Below are 16,366 nucleotides of genomic sequence, written 5' to 3' on the forward strand. Positions count from 1 at the left end.
TTGTATTATGATGATATTTAGACAAAATATTATAAGAATATACACAAAATATTATCAAAATAATATCATTAGATAACAAAACTGTTCATGATACTCATACCTTTACTAGAGATAAAAGTATCAGGATGCACTTGTATTAATACATATTATCACAACATCACAAAATATTTTTTAAAAGGAAAAATTTTTTAAAAATTATTATAAAATTTGATTGAATTAAATTTCAATTTATTTTTTTAATAATTAAAGAAAAAAAAAAGCATATAAACTTTCTATTGAAAATGTTATTTTCAACTAGATGGCCAAGTGAACTTTGTTACACAAACAATATATGACGTATTCGTTATTTAAATAATCAGTATCCTTTGATATTATATCAATACGTTACTCTCTTCTTTTGATACATATTAATAAAATTTCAATTTATAAGATTTTATGTCAATTATATAAATAATATTATAAATTTTCTAAATACATAAGTTAAGTAACAAAAAATTTGAATAACAAGATAAATTTATATATTATGTTTTAATACTCGATACTATAATATATCGCATCCGTTACCAATTATTCGGTATCCTTTGATTTATACACAGAATGAACCAAAAATATGTATCAAATTTATTTTATTTATTTATATATTTAATATTATTATTATTATTTTATATTACAAAGTTTCTTAACGAAGCTTACAATGATTTCTCATATCGTACTTAACAAAATTATTTAGATCATATAAAATTTAAATTGTTAAAAAATTTTTATATTTATTATTATTATTTATTTTTATTAAAATTACATAACATAAAATTAATAATATTTTAATAATTATATAAATTAATTCTTATTTAAAATAATCTTATATTAATCTCAACAAATACTCTAATAATATATTTTGTCATAAATTTTTTTATATTTAAAATAAATATTATAATATATAAATACTTATATCAGTATAAAATTTCTTTATATAATTATGAAAAAATTAATTTAATAGTTAATTATTGATATTAATGCATAAATAAAAGTATTTTCTAATGAAATATATTTTGTCAATGTTCGATTAACACATTTCATAATAATACGTTTTCATTATTGACAAAAAAAGTTTTTCTAAAAATGAAATCTTATACTATAATATATATATTTATATATTAAATTTTTTAATTATTTATATACTAATAATTTATAATAAATCGATATTAAATAAAAAATAAAAATATATACTTTTTAAGTTTACCTTAAAAATATTATTGTTTTGTATGATTGAAATAATTAATATTAAACTATGTTTATTAATAATTGTTAATAAAAAAATTAAATATATTTTAATTTATAAAATAAATATTATTATTAAATTTATAATTTATTATTTTATATATTATAGAAATTGAAAAAATAAATCATGTTTACTACGACAGTAAATTAGAAATACTATTTAATTTTTATGTGTTTTCTACATGGTACTTTGACTTACATAGGGACTTATATTATTGTGAATAATGATATAATTGAAAACCTTTATTTTTTATTTGATAGAATTATTATATTTTATCATTTAAATATTTATAATAAATACATTATTTTTATAAAGTAAAAAATATGGCCGAAGAAAATTCTACAGCTGTTGCAGCAACTGCGGTTACTGCTGCTTCTACAACACCAACAAAAAAAGCAACAGCTTCTGGTGCTAAACGTACAAAACAACATTCAAAACCAACACATCCACGTACATCAGAAATGGTTGTTAACGCAATTAAAAATTTAAAAGAACGTGGTGGTTCATCATTACAAGCAATTAAAAAATATTTAGCTGCAAATTATAAAGTGGATTCTGATAAAATTTCACCATTTATTAAAAAATATTTAAAAGCTGCTGTAACTGAGGGAGCCTTGGTACAAACTAAAGGTAAAGGTGCATCTGGTTCATTCAAATTGGCTGCTTCCGCTTCATCTAATTCTTCAGCTAAATCAAAAGTATCCAAAAAAGAAAGTGGAGCAAAAGGTTCAGCAAAGAGTGCTAAAAGTAAACGGGCACCAAAAGAAAAGAAAGCCACAACTACATCATTGGCAGCCAAAAAGCCTAAAGCAAAAAAAGCGACTCCATCATCATCAACTGCTGCTAAAAAAGTTACTGCAAAATCATCAGCGGCATCAAAAAAAGCACCAGTTAAAGCAAAACCAGCAAAAAGTACAAAATCCGCTGCCAAAAGTAGCCCTGCTCGTAAACCGAAAGCACCAAAAGCTAAGAAAGCTTCTGTTGCCAAATCATCTCCTACAAAAATTAAAAAAGCAGCACCAAAAAAGAAATGATCTGTTACTTTAATAATATATTGAAATATTTCATTATTTTTGCTAAAAAATGAAAATAACATAGGCCTTAATACAGGCCACAAATTAATATTTGATAAGAGTAAATTATTTTTTGTATAAATATTTTATAAAATAATAGTTTAGAAACATTTGCCACAGTCAGTACCACGGATGGGTGGCCACTTGAGAATACTGTGTGCGGTTGCATTTTTATTTAAAATATATGGTATAATAAATAAGTATATATTTAAATTGATTACTTCATTGAAAATTTTAATAATATACTTTAATATTAATGATATTTATGAAAAATATATATTTGTAAAAATTTTCATTTATTACTGGCAACAGCCATACCACGTTGAAAACACCGGTTCTCGTCCGATCACCGAAGTTAAGCAACATTGGGCACAGTCAGTACTTGGATGGGTGACCGCTTGGGAACACTGTGTGCGGTTGCCTTTTTATATTAAAAATATAAATTATTTTTCTTCTTTTCTTTTTTTTTACACACCATATATAAATATATGTTATTTAGAAATGTAAACCTTTTATATTATTCATCAACAAATAAATATTATTTTTTGTATAAAATTTTATTGCATTTATAACTCATATCATGGTTACTTTAAAGCGAGAAGTTTTTTTAATATTTCAAATGAATATAAAATAATATAAATTTTATGAAATTTATTTATTTTTAGAAATAGCAATCGCTTATAATTATAACAAAATTTTAATAATGTTTAATTTTATTTCAATAATTTATATTATATATATATATATATATATATATATATATATATATATATATATTTTTTAATAAAAATAATATACTCTTATTTAATAATATATGTTGGTCCTATATATAGGACCGAAAATATTTCTTATTTGTTTTTTTTTTTTTAAATTGTCATTTAAAACGCTTATGCACGTTCTCCACGAATACGTCTTGCCAATTGTATATCCTTAGGCATAATTGTAACACGCTTTGCATGAATTGCGCATAAATTGGTATCTTCAAATAAACCTACTAAATAGGCTTCACTAGCTTCTTGTAATGCCATAACAGCTGAACTTTGAAAACGTAAATCGGTTTTAAAATCTTGTGCAATTTCACGTACTAAACGTTGGAATGGTAATTTACGAATTAACAATTCAGTACTTTTTTGATAACGACGAATTTCTCGTAAAGCTACTGTACCAGGACGATATCTGTGTGGTTTTTTTACTCCACCAGTTGCTGGTGCACTTTTACGTGCAGCTTTCGTTGCTAATTGTTTTCTTGGTGCTTTACCACCAGTTGATTTACGTGCAGTTTGCTTGGTTCTAGCCATTTTCAAATAATAATGTTTTTACAAAAAAACACACAATTTTAAAAATTATATTCGACAATTTGATACTACAAAGTCAAATGTTTAAATGCGAAATAAATGTGTTGTATTTATATTTATATGAAATTTCAAAATTTTTGTTGTCATATCCTATTGGATAGCTATCAGAGTATGGACTAATCAAATTGTATAGGCGTGGCTTAAAAAATCTTTAATGCTTTATATAAAAAGGCACAATTGTACCGGCGCTCACATACATTACAATACTTGTGAGGTTAACACACGTGTTATCCGTTCGTTAAAATATTGTAAATAATTTTTTATTAAAATGACTGGCAGAGGAAAAGGTGGAAAGGGTCTTGGAAAAGGGGGTGCAAAACGTCATAGAAAAGTTTTGCGTGATAATATCCAAGGTATTACAAAACCTGCAATTCGTCGTTTAGCACGACGAGGTGGAGTAAAACGTATCTCTGGTTTAATTTATGAAGAAACACGTGGTGTACTTAAAGTATTCCTTGAAAATGTTATTCGGGATGCTGTTACATATACTGAACACGCAAAACGTAAAACAGTTACAGCTATGGATGTTGTATATGCATTAAAACGACAAGGTCGTACTTTGTATGGTTTTGGAGGTTAAGAAAATATAATAATTTACTTAAAATATTTAGTAAATTTATTAAAGAATATTTAATACATCCGATAAATTTAAACAGGCTTTCCTTTTTGGGAAGCCACTAATTTTATTTATATAAGAGTAAATAAATTTGTTAATAAATATAACATATTATATAATTTGTTTACAACAAATTATTTTGTTTATAACATACATTACCAAATATTTTTATTTTTTTTTTTTATTGTAATATATCTGCAATAATAAATTATAATTTGTATATTATCTATTTTATTTTACAATAACTTATTGAATTTTTGAAAAAATTTTATTATAAATTAATATACTATTATATTTTTTATATATACAAGTTAAGAGTAACAAGTATCGATAGGAGATTATCGAATTTATAACTAATAAAACATTTCGCCTTAATCAAAGAAAATAAAGATTTTGCTATACCATTTTTTATACTTTCAATAAATAATTTATTATTAAATTTTTATTATTTCATTTATTTTTTAAAATTATTAAAAATATTTTTCTAATAATTATAAGCGTACATAAACAAGTAGTAAATGTAAAATGAAAATAATAAAGGTAATGTAATGCATTTGCATTACACTGATTTACGATATATATTCCGCGATATCCTTTATTATATTTAAAATTAATAATATTGATATACTAATAATAGATATATTCAAGCTATTAATATATAAAATTTTATATTAAATATGATATTAATAATTGTTTATTTAATTTTTTTGTATATATAAAAATAATTTACTCTTATTTAAAAAATTTGATGGCTCTCTTAAAAAGAGAGCCGTTTTTATATGTTGATGTATTTTTATGTTATCAATTAAATAATATTTTCGATTTATTTATTTTGAACTTGTATATTTTGTAACAGCTTTAGTACCTTCACTAACAGCGTGCTTTGCCAATTCACCAGGTAATAATAATCGAACTGCGGTTTGAATTTCCCGACTTGTGATTGTTGAACGTTTATTATAATGTGCTAAACGTGATGCTTCAGCAGCAATACGTTCAAAAATATCATTAACAAAACTGTTCATGATACTCATAGCTTTACTAGAGATACCAGTATCAGGATGCACTTGTTTTAATACTTTGTAAATGTAAATTGCATATGATTCCTTGCGCTTCCTCTTCTTTTTCTTATCACTCTTTGATATATTTTTTTGAGCTTTGCCAGCTTTTTTTGCTGCTTTTCCACTTGTTTTTGGTGGCATTGTTACAAACAATTAATATACACAGATAGTTACAGAACACCAGTCAGTATATGTATGAGCGTGTCGTGTATACAACTAGCGTATTATATACGCGAAGATGGATATAACAATAAAAATGAATACTACTCTCTGATTGGCTGAAAATAATACTATAAGGTGATTGGTTTATTTTTAAAGTTTTATATTTTATAAATATTATAAATTAAAATACCCAAATAACATTTTAAACATTTATGTTACAATCCCCGTAACGTACACATCTGTGTGATTATATTTACAAAAAAAAATATTAATTAAATAAATTTATTCGCTATGTCTGGACGAGGTAAAGGTGGTAAAGTAAAGGGAAAGGCAAAGTCAAGATCAAGCCGAGCAGGATTACAATTTCCTGTTGGAAGAATTCACAGATTATTACGAAAAGGAAATTATGCTGAACGAGTAGGTGCTGGTGCCCCAGTATATTTGGCTGCTGTTATGGAATATTTGGCTGCAGAAGTTCTCGAGTTAGCTGGTAATGCTGCCCGTGATAACAAAAAAACACGTATCATTCCACGTCATTTACAATTGGCAATTCGTAATGATGAAGAATTAAATAAATTATTATCTGGTGTAACAATTGCTCAAGGTGGTGTATTACCAAACATTCAAGCAGTGTTATTACCAAAGAAAACTGAAAAGAAAGCATAAATTAAAAACATTGCATTAATTTTTATAATAATAATACATCGATCATAGGCCTTTTAATAAAAGGCCACAAATTTATTTAAAATAAGAGTAAAAATTATTTTTATAAATAATATATTATAATATTTTTTTAAAGAATCAATTTAAATAATTATAAATTAATGATTCTTTTTTTTTTTTTTCTTTTTTATATGTTATTATGGAAATAATTCATCATATTATGATGACATTTAGGTAACATATTATAAGAATATTCATAAAATATTATCAAAATAATATTGTATTATGATGATATTTAGACAAAATATTATAAGAATATACACAAAATATTATCAAAATAATATCATTAGATAACAAAACTGTTCATGATACTCATACCTTTACTAGAGATAAAAGTATCAGGATGCACTTGTATTAATACATATTATCACAACATCACAAAATATTTTTTAAAAGGAAAAATTTTTTAAAAATTATTATAAAATTTGATTGAATTAAATTTCAATTTATTTTTTTAATAATTAAAGAAAAAAAAAAGCATATAAACTTTCTATTGAAAATGTTATTTTCAACTAGATGGCCAAGTGAACTTTGTTACACAAACAATATATGACGTATTCGTTATTTAAATAATCAGTATCCTTTGATATTATATCAATACGTTACTCTCTTCTTTTGATACATATTAATAAAATTTCAATTTATAAGATTTTATGTCAATTATATAAATAATATTATAAATTTTCTAAATACATAAGTTAAGTAACAAAAAATTTGAATAACAAGATAAATTTATATATTATGTTTTAATACTCGATACTATAATATATCGCATCCGTTACCAATTATTCGGTATCCTTTGATTTATACACAGAATGAACCAAAAATATGTATCAAATTTATTTTATTTATTTATATATTTAATATTATTATTATTATTTTATATTACAAAGTTTCTTAACGAAGCTTACAATGATTTCTCATATCGTACTTAACAAAATTATTTAGATCATATAAAATTTAAATTGTTAAAAAATTTTTATATTTATTATTATTATTTATTTTTATTAAAATTACATAACATAAAATTAATAATATTTTAATAATTATATAAATTAATTCTTATTTAAAATAATCTTATATTAATCTCAACAAATACTCTAATAATATATTTTGTCATAAATTTTTTTATATTTAAAATAAATATTATAATATATAAATACTTATATCAGTATAAAATTTCTTTATATAATTATGAAAAAATTAATTTAATAGTTAATTATTGATATTAATGCATAAACAAGTGAAAAAAACAATTGACTGAGTTAATTGTTGAAATACCCTGTATAGACAGTGTCGATTATCAGCGTTTGCATTATTTTTCATAAATCTGATAAGTTAAAAATACTATATTTACCTCAACAAAGAAGCTTCTAAATTTTACGATATGAATTCCGACTAGGTTAAAACAATGAAACTTTTTAAGTAAAAGATTCTAATTGTAGCATTAATTGCAACATTAGACACTTATTGACAGGGCGGTGTTGGACACATAATATTAGTGAGCATCATATTAGTATAATAAAACGCGAAGCATTATTTTCTGCATTATTTTCAATCTTGAATCTATCAATAAAAAAAATTGAGAAGGCGCGCGAAGCGCGCCATTTAACGAAATATTGAGAAAAATAAATAAATAATCAATTTAAAAACTGAAAAAAACAAAAATTAGATTATTAGTATGGATAAATCTTTTGTATAAAATTTTACTGTTTAGAAGGTTTCCACATCACCTTAAATGACCTTTAGATATGTATTTCAAAACATAAAAAATTAGATATGTTCCAAGTTTAATTGATTTCTATTTGGTATCATCATTCATATATAAGATAAAATATTGTTTGCTTGCTTTTTTATGTAAGATAAAATAGTGATTTGATTTTTATCATCTAAAGCTCACTTAGAGGTACTTCCATCAATGCGTTATCCCTACGTTAGCGCTTGAATAATAATAATTAACTAATGAAATTTTATGGAATTATTAATATATGCATCGTCGAATTTATCGAGTAAAATTATAAATTTTCAAAAACTAATAATGCATAAAAAAAAATAAAACTTGGAAATGAAATGAAAATGAAATGAAAATGCAAAGCAAAATTAAAATATTTAAGCGGTAGCGTGTGTTAGCGTGTGTAAAGGTGGGGATTCGCCTATAGCCCTATGCACCTTAAAGAATGCTTGAAAATTATTTCGTTATACAATGGCGTGGAACTTAACAAAAGCAAAAACTAATAATGAATGACAAAATAAATGATTTTAATTGCAAAGTGTGCATGCAACATAATTTCCGTGCATTCTTTATAAATAATAGTTTTATATTAATTAACAATTTTATACAAAAGTTCATTATATGATAATTTACCAGATTTTTGCATTGACTTTCGAATATTTGATAAATGCATTGCACGACCTTGGTTTAATATTTAGGTAAACATGAAAAAATAGCTAATTTTTCAACAATAAATGAAATTTTTCAAAATAAATGATTTATTTCCAAAGCCGTACGTACCTAAACTTATCAAATATTTGCTATCACAAATAACCGCAATACATTTTGATTTCTAGCGAAAATCAAAATGTATTTATTTGAATAAACATGCTTAATGTAATATTTATTTAGAATCAGAAATAAACTTTCGATTTAAGATTTTTTTTAAATTATAGGCTAACACCAAGTCTTAAGCTTAAGGCGTAGCATAGTATTTGACTGTCATTTCAGATTGGCATTGAGACACTACGGCCAAGTCATGTTGAACAACTTTTTAAAATACAAAAATGTTCATAGTTAAGAACTTCTCCTTCAAAGAGATCTTGTTAACTTTTAATAGTGTCGCTAAAAAGTTTAAATTGATGAATATTCTTGAGTATGATACTTAAGAACATAATTGAATATAAATATGCAAAAAAAAAAAATAATAATAATAACATTGGAAAATATGATTTATTTTTAATTGAATTATCGTCCACGATGAATACTCATCAGTTTTCTGAAAGAACAGAGCCTGGCTACTAAAATTTTCGTATTTCAAATGTTTATGATAGCTCAACAATAGTTCTTAAATTTCCATCTGTTCGGAAACGACTGTCAAATAGCAACAAATCAATTAATAAAGTTAATAAATGAGAACTGTAGGATTTTTTCGAATAATGTTTCGATTTTGTCTCAATTTTCTAAGCCAATTTTCGTATTATATAAATAGGTATTTCGCCTACCAAGTAGTCAGTATGAATTATTTAGTCGTAATTACTTTTATAAATAGCGTATTTTAAACTCGTTGCTAATTTGTTGACGGTCTGCGCACATAAACGAGTAACATACGCTATTTATGAAAGTAACTACGATTAGATAATTCATACCGATGATAACTACAAGGTATTCGAAATATGTATTTATATAATTCAAAAACTGATCTAGAAAATTGAGACAAATATGGAAACTTAAATGAGTGCAATGCTTTAAAAAAAGTCATTAAACCGATCAAATGGGTGAAAGTTATTTTTAATTCGAACTCTACTATGATTTTTGGAAAACTCGAAAAATTATTTATGAATTAACAAACTATGTACAAATTGAAATATTTACAAATTAGAACTGCATTGGTGTTGTGAAGCAGAATTAGACTGAGATATATTTATACATACGGCATCGTGATAACTATATACAGTTTCATAAATATTCGCGCATATTAGATTTTGATTAATATTGGAGAAAGCCCAATCAATTTGAGAATCACCATATGTTGTAGACTGATTATCTTGAAGGAGATTATTTAAGCCGAGACTATTTAATTTGGAATTCAATAATTCGTTTCCACTGCACAATTTTAAATCAACATTAAAATCACCTAGAATTACCAATTTTACAATATCAAAATCATTACAAATTTGATCCAATATATTTACAATTTCTGTCAGTGGAAATGAATTATTTCTATACAGCAAAAAGTAATGAATGTCATTAAATTTAAAAAAAACAAACTCAGCATGTTTATTTTGATCAATAACAATTTGATCGGACCGAAGTACATGAATTTTATCACTGAGTGTTGTTTTCGCGTAGCAAATAATACCTCGTGGTAGCCTTTTCTTAAGTTTTCTAATACTATCCAATCTACAAAATATGCTAAAATCAGGGATATCAAAGTTTTCTCCAACGAGTGACCAAGTTTCTACAAAAAGTAAAATATCGGAATTTAAAATTGATTTGTCCGCTTTTACATTGTCCAAATGTTTAAACAAACTTTGAACATTATGATAAATAATTTGAGTTTGATTCAAATTATTGTTATTCATAAAAGAGAAAAAAGGTATCAAAGCCTTATCTTGGCGTAAATCGGAAAGTTCTTTAGCCACTGGATCTGAATCAGACAACGGACTGGGCGGAATAAATTGACCAATTAAAAATAAACCACTAGCAGACGTGGCTCGACTACATGCTACATAAAGAGATGCTCGAGTCATTCTGTTCTTTAAATGAACGGCTACTTTAGAATATGTAGCACCTTGACTCTTATGTATTGTAATACCTTCAGCAGGTACTACAGGGAACTGTCTTCTTTCTATAGAAACTTGATCGTTCGTTTTATATTGAAATGAGTTTACTTTTTGTACAATTGGAACCCAATTACTGTTTCTTGGGTTAATACATTTCGAACGCGCAATAGAGCCAATACTTTCATCTGCAAATTTAACCCACAGTTTTATAGGTACTCGTTGACCATTACCTAAAAGACCATAATCTATGTGGGCTAACTGACAACATGCTCCATTTGTTAGTCCATCAGCTACATCGACGTTAATGCATATCATATACTTGGCACTGATTTTCAATTTCACCGATAAAGCTAAACCTCCTGTTTGAGAGGTTTTAAGATCTTTAACGGCATTCAATAAATTAGCTTTAGCTTGCTCAGATAGTGAACCTTTAATTCTATCAGTGGCAGTCACAATACACGTTTCGGTATTGATCTGATCCAATTTAAAGTCATTATATGAATTAACTTCTGCGTTAGTGGCAAACAAATGGATAGCATCTTGTGGAACATCTTGGGCATTACAAATGCGTTTAGTGAACAGGTCAATATCTAAGTCCGTGAGAGTTCCTGAACCCAAGTTATTCAAAGCAATAGCAAATACCTTGTCATCTCTTTGACGCATTATTTCGGTTAGTTCGAAGTACTTAAAGTGATTCCACAAATGTGCACCAATTATATTTGAGTAAGGATCATTGACAGCCGGACAAAAGACAAATTTATCGCCAACAGGAGGCAATTGTCGTAAATCTCCTAAAACCAACACTGAAATTCCTCCGAAAGGTAAATTACTTTTGAAAATTTGCTTTAAACGGGAATCTAAACTAAGTAACATTTTAGTGCCTACCATGGAGATTTCGTCAATTATTAATAAACGAAGATTAATCAATTTAGAAAAAAGTGAATTTGCTGTGTCGCTGCTGAGGGGTCGCATTTCAATCGAAGATTGATTGACTGGTAGTGAAAACAAAGAATGTAAAGTCGAACCGCCAATGGCAAAAGCAGCTCGACCAGTTGGTGCACTTAAAATAATTTTAATGGAATTGGGGTCACTACCAGGAACAGAATTGAACCTGTATGTCAATGCTTGATAAATAGCAGAAATTAATCTGCTTTTACCCACACCAGCTTGACCACTCACAAATTCATAGAACACGGTTTTCGAATTAATGTTGTGTAAAACATGCGTGAAATATAATTGCTGTTTAACATTTAAAGAACAGACCAACTCATACAAAAAGTTTTCCGAGATAACTGGTGGTAATTTAATAACACCAGAGCCATTGTCATTATCATCAGGTTCAACTATACGAATAATGTTTGTATCGCTTTCAATTTCAGGAACTGCAAACGGTAAAAATTCATTATCAAGATCAACATTTTCATCAGGTTCTTCAGGTACCAAATTTTGATGATCGTATGCGTCACGTAATGCTTCATCTAACTCTGACTCTGATTCGAAATAATTATATTTACGCCGGTTAGTAGTAATAATTTCCACATATTGTTGACAGACCTCCAGACAATCTTTACTCAAAATATCTGTATTTTCGTTTCTCCAAGGAAGATACAGCATTACCTGCTCGCGGAAATAATTATCGGGATCAGTTCCCATATTATAACGGCGATATCGAATAATTGCAGGTTTTTGACGTTTTTTAATAAAACCACTACCATCTTTTAAAGGCAACCTAACGGCAGTAGTGGGTTCGATATCGTGGTCTTGGTCAAGTTCGTTATCGGAGTTGTCAGTTCCTCGATTCTTTTTATGGAAGTTATAAAGGGCAATAAAATCTGCCAAACAGAGTTCTTCTAAGCTATCTGGCCGCAGTACATACCGATCCAATACATTTTGGCAGAAAATGTCATTGGATTCTGGGGCCATTTCTTCTAAGCATTTACGTGGTTTGACCATACGAACACGTTCATTTGGACGTGAGGTATTGATGAAAATGACCGATTCACTGCATTCAGAAAGATGCATACCCAAGATATTATAAACAGCTTCTTGAGCTGAAAGTTCTGAGCCGTGAATGAATTTATTTCCTAAATGTTGCAACTTTTGCTTAACTGATAAATTTCCTTTTTTTATTTCTTCCAAAGCGTCATTCATTATTTTAGAAATCCCACGGCTGGATTTGTTAATATAATTAACTATGTAACTACAACACGCATATGGATCCAAGACATACTGGACGTCAATATTCGCTCTATGTAGACGTAATATATCGGAATTAAAAGTATTTATAAATATATCTGACATAGTCCTTTTCATGAATACCGCATTTTTCTTTAAATTGGATCTAAGAGCTAACAAATACGAATCTCGAGAGAGTTCAATTTGTTCAAGAAATTGCTCAAAGGATAAATTTTCATCTTTATTTTCGCTCAACTCTACCGTTTCCAAGAAGTTCCTAATTCTATTATAATTAGTGCAGTGTATCTCGTTCTTTTCATTTTCCGTTAGTGGTGTTAAAATACAAGTTTTATCCAAAGGTGGATGCGGTATTCCAAAACGGCAATATTTTTGACGCTTATATTCCCTGCGACACGACCGAGTATGGGAATGTCTTTGATAATTAATTAGACCACTTTCGGATACACTTTCACTATCTGTTGTAATATATTTGTCAATGAAATTTTCTACATTATTTTTACTTTCTGGATCTTCGAGGTTGAGTTTAGGTGCTTCATTAAGCCAATACAGCCCATGGACGTGAGCCGAGCCACGTTGCTGAAATTCAATTCTATAATAGTAATGTTTTACAAAATTTTGTCCAAAAATTCCTGATGAATTTTTGAATAATTTAAATATTGTTCGAAAACGATAATCGAAATAACGTGCGCACGTAGCTGGATCTGCACGAATGAGACGCGATTTATGCTTAAACTCAAAATTTTCAGCTTCGTGTTCGGTCACGACAACATTATCGACAACTTTACTTAAAATCACTAACAGCTCAACCCATTTGGTTTCGGCAGCTGAAAGTGTTATAAAAAAAGTTGGTATACCCAATTGACGAATCATGCCTAAAACCTTTTTTTTTTCAGCCTCCCAGTGTGCTGGGGCAGATCTTAGCCCTTGCAAAATATGAAATGCATCGTCATGCTGTATTAGCTCATTTACGTAATTCTCGTTTAATAAATTTCCAGCTGTATGACGTACATTTCCACTCATTTTCTTTCTTAAACAAATGGAAATTGCATTTCTAATGTTATTGAGTTCATATTTTTTATAAGTATAAAAAATTTTTTCTGTAGTGGCACACCGCCTGTCGAATCGTCTTATTTCTGATCGGGCAATTTTGGAATACGTCAATGGAACAGATGGATTTCTTGGAATACCACAATAGATACTGGGGAAAGACAGCTCTTCTGAGTGGGAATCGAATATCATATCACAAGGTCGACGACCTTCACCAGGGGCCAAGACTATGTTTTCTACAAATTCATTGTCTAAAAGAGTTTCTTGTCCACCTGGGTTTAAATTATCAGGATGGAAAGCATCCGTTTCATCGACTTCCAATAATTCCGCTTCAGGTTCAAGATTTTGGTTTTCGGGATCACGTAAAGCATTGATTATACTTTCATCTTCAGGCGAAACAATAAATGGAACAGACAGACTATTTGACGTTAAATTTTCTAACCAGTTATTTGACAAAGTTACACCATCCTCAACATACAAAGGTTGTTGAATTAAATAGCGAGCTGCTTCTAAAACTCGTCCAGGCCGAATAGATTCAGTCATGAAATCATGAGTGCACCTAAGACGGCGTCTTAAATGTACTTGGATGACATAACTTTGATCAAATGTTCTGGGAAGAACTCCTACAGTGCTATCAATAGATATGGGTACATTTACTACTGCACCTCGTAGACCACATTGCCTGTCATAGCCCAAAGTTCTAATCTGCATAAAAGGAATTCGTGGAGCTAGAAGTCTCTGTTCTAAACATGTTAAATCTTCAAGACATTGAGGAATGTCAGGAAAGTGAAGATTATTATACAAACAAATAGGCGGAATTCGCCCTTTTAAAATTAACTGACGACAATTCGAGCAGAATTTAGCACAACTACCGTTTAATAACTCAGGCTTTATGTCGGCTAAAAAGAAAACTTTTTGGGCAAACAACTGAGAAAATTTCTCAATTATTTTAAGTTTATCTAATGATTTAACTTGATTCGGAAACCATAATCCACCGCAACTGTTACATATCTCAGTAGGGCCCTCTTTTACAATGGAGTCATAATTTTCTAATGTTTTGAGAAAGTTTCTTCTACGTTCATGTTCTAAGAAATTTTCTCTTTCCACATCATCCATTTGTTCATTTCGTAATTGATTTCTAACATTTTGATTGGAACTTTCCGTTAATCTATTTGCCGGCTCAGAACGATATTTAATAACTCGACTTTCTGAAAATAATTTATTTAAAGTTTGCTGCTCAAAGGTCATTTGTCGTTGTTCCCTGTGAGCTTCAGTATTAGCTAGTTGCTCCGTTTGCCTATAGTCATCATCGTTCCTAGTCAAAGCTCGCTTAAGTGAATTTATCGATTGTTCAGCCAGTTTATAAATTTCATCCTCCCGCCTGAGTTTATGCGCTAATGAATTTTCCACCTGTTCAGCCCGTTTATAAATTTCATCCTCCCGCCTGAGTTTATGCGCTAATGAATTTACCGCCTGTTCAGCCCGTTTATAAATTTCATCCTCCCGCTTGAGTTTATGCGCTAATGAATTTACCGCCTGTTCAGCCCGTTTATAAATTTCATCCTCCCGCCTGAGTTTATGCGCTAATGAATTTTCCGCCTGTTCAGACCGTTTATAAATTTCATCCTCTCGCCTGAGTTTATGCGCTAATGAATTTACCGCCTGTTCAGCCCGTTTATAAATTTCATCCTCCCGCCTGAGTTTATGCGCTAATGAATTTTCCGCCTGTTCAGCCCGTTTATAAATTTCATCCTCCCGCCTGAGTTTGTGCGCTAATGAATTTTCCGCCTGTTCAGCCCGTTTATAAATTTCATCCTCCCGCCTAAGTTTATGCGCTAATGAATTTTCCGCCTGTTCAGCCCGTTTATAAATTTCATCCTCCCGCCTGAGTTTATGCGCTAATGAATTTTCCGCCTGTTCAGCCCGTTTATAAATTTCATCCTCCCGCCTAAGTTTATGCGCTAATGAATTTTCCGCCTGTTCAGCCCGTTTATAAATTTCATCCTCCCGCCTGAGTTTATGCGCTAATGAATTTTCCGCCTGTTCAGTCCGTTTATAAATTTTATCCTCCCGCTTGAGTTTATGCGCTAATGAATTTTCCGCTTGTTCAACCCGCTTATACTCTTCGTCTTCCCGCCGTAATTTTTTTGCCGCGTTGCTTTTGATTTTTTCCGCCTCAGCATATTCTACATTAGCTCTTTGTATACGCGATAACTGGGTTTTTTTATCACGTCTTTGAGCAGCAGTTTGCTTTTTCAGTTTAGGCATGATTATCAATTTGAAAATTTGATTTTTATAAAAGGTTAAAAATTTTAATTTCTAATATATATTTTTTTTAATTTCTTGCTTCCAAAAGTACT

General features: G+C 28.6%; 1 protein-coding gene and 1 non-coding gene across 2 annotated transcripts; one reads left to right on the forward strand and one right to left on the reverse strand.

Moving 5' to 3' along the window:
* The first annotated feature begins 2,656 nt into the window (after positions 1-2,656).
* Positions 2,657-2,775, forward strand: LOC123304801. The gene has a single exon (XR_006536782.1). It is a non-coding gene; the product is annotated as a 5S ribosomal RNA (ribosomal RNA).
* Positions 2,776-10,586: 7,811 nt separating this feature from the next.
* LOC123304800 lies at positions 10,587-16,274 on the reverse strand (the record flags this gene model as incomplete). The annotated part of the gene is made up of 2 exons (XM_044886388.1): positions 13,651-16,274; positions 10,587-13,548 (listed from the first exon to the last, which is right to left on the reverse strand). Coding segments are annotated over exons 1-2 (5,586 nt in total), but the record flags the coding sequence as incomplete, so codon positions are not given.
* Between the last annotated feature and the right edge of the window lie 92 nt (positions 16,275-16,366).

This window comes from Chrysoperla carnea (genome assembly GCF_905475395.1).
Source record: "Chrysoperla carnea chromosome X unlocalized genomic scaffold, inChrCarn1.1 SUPER_X_unloc_96, whole genome shotgun sequence".
NCBI classification, from domain to species: domain Eukaryota; kingdom Metazoa; phylum Arthropoda; class Insecta; order Neuroptera; family Chrysopidae; genus Chrysoperla; species Chrysoperla carnea.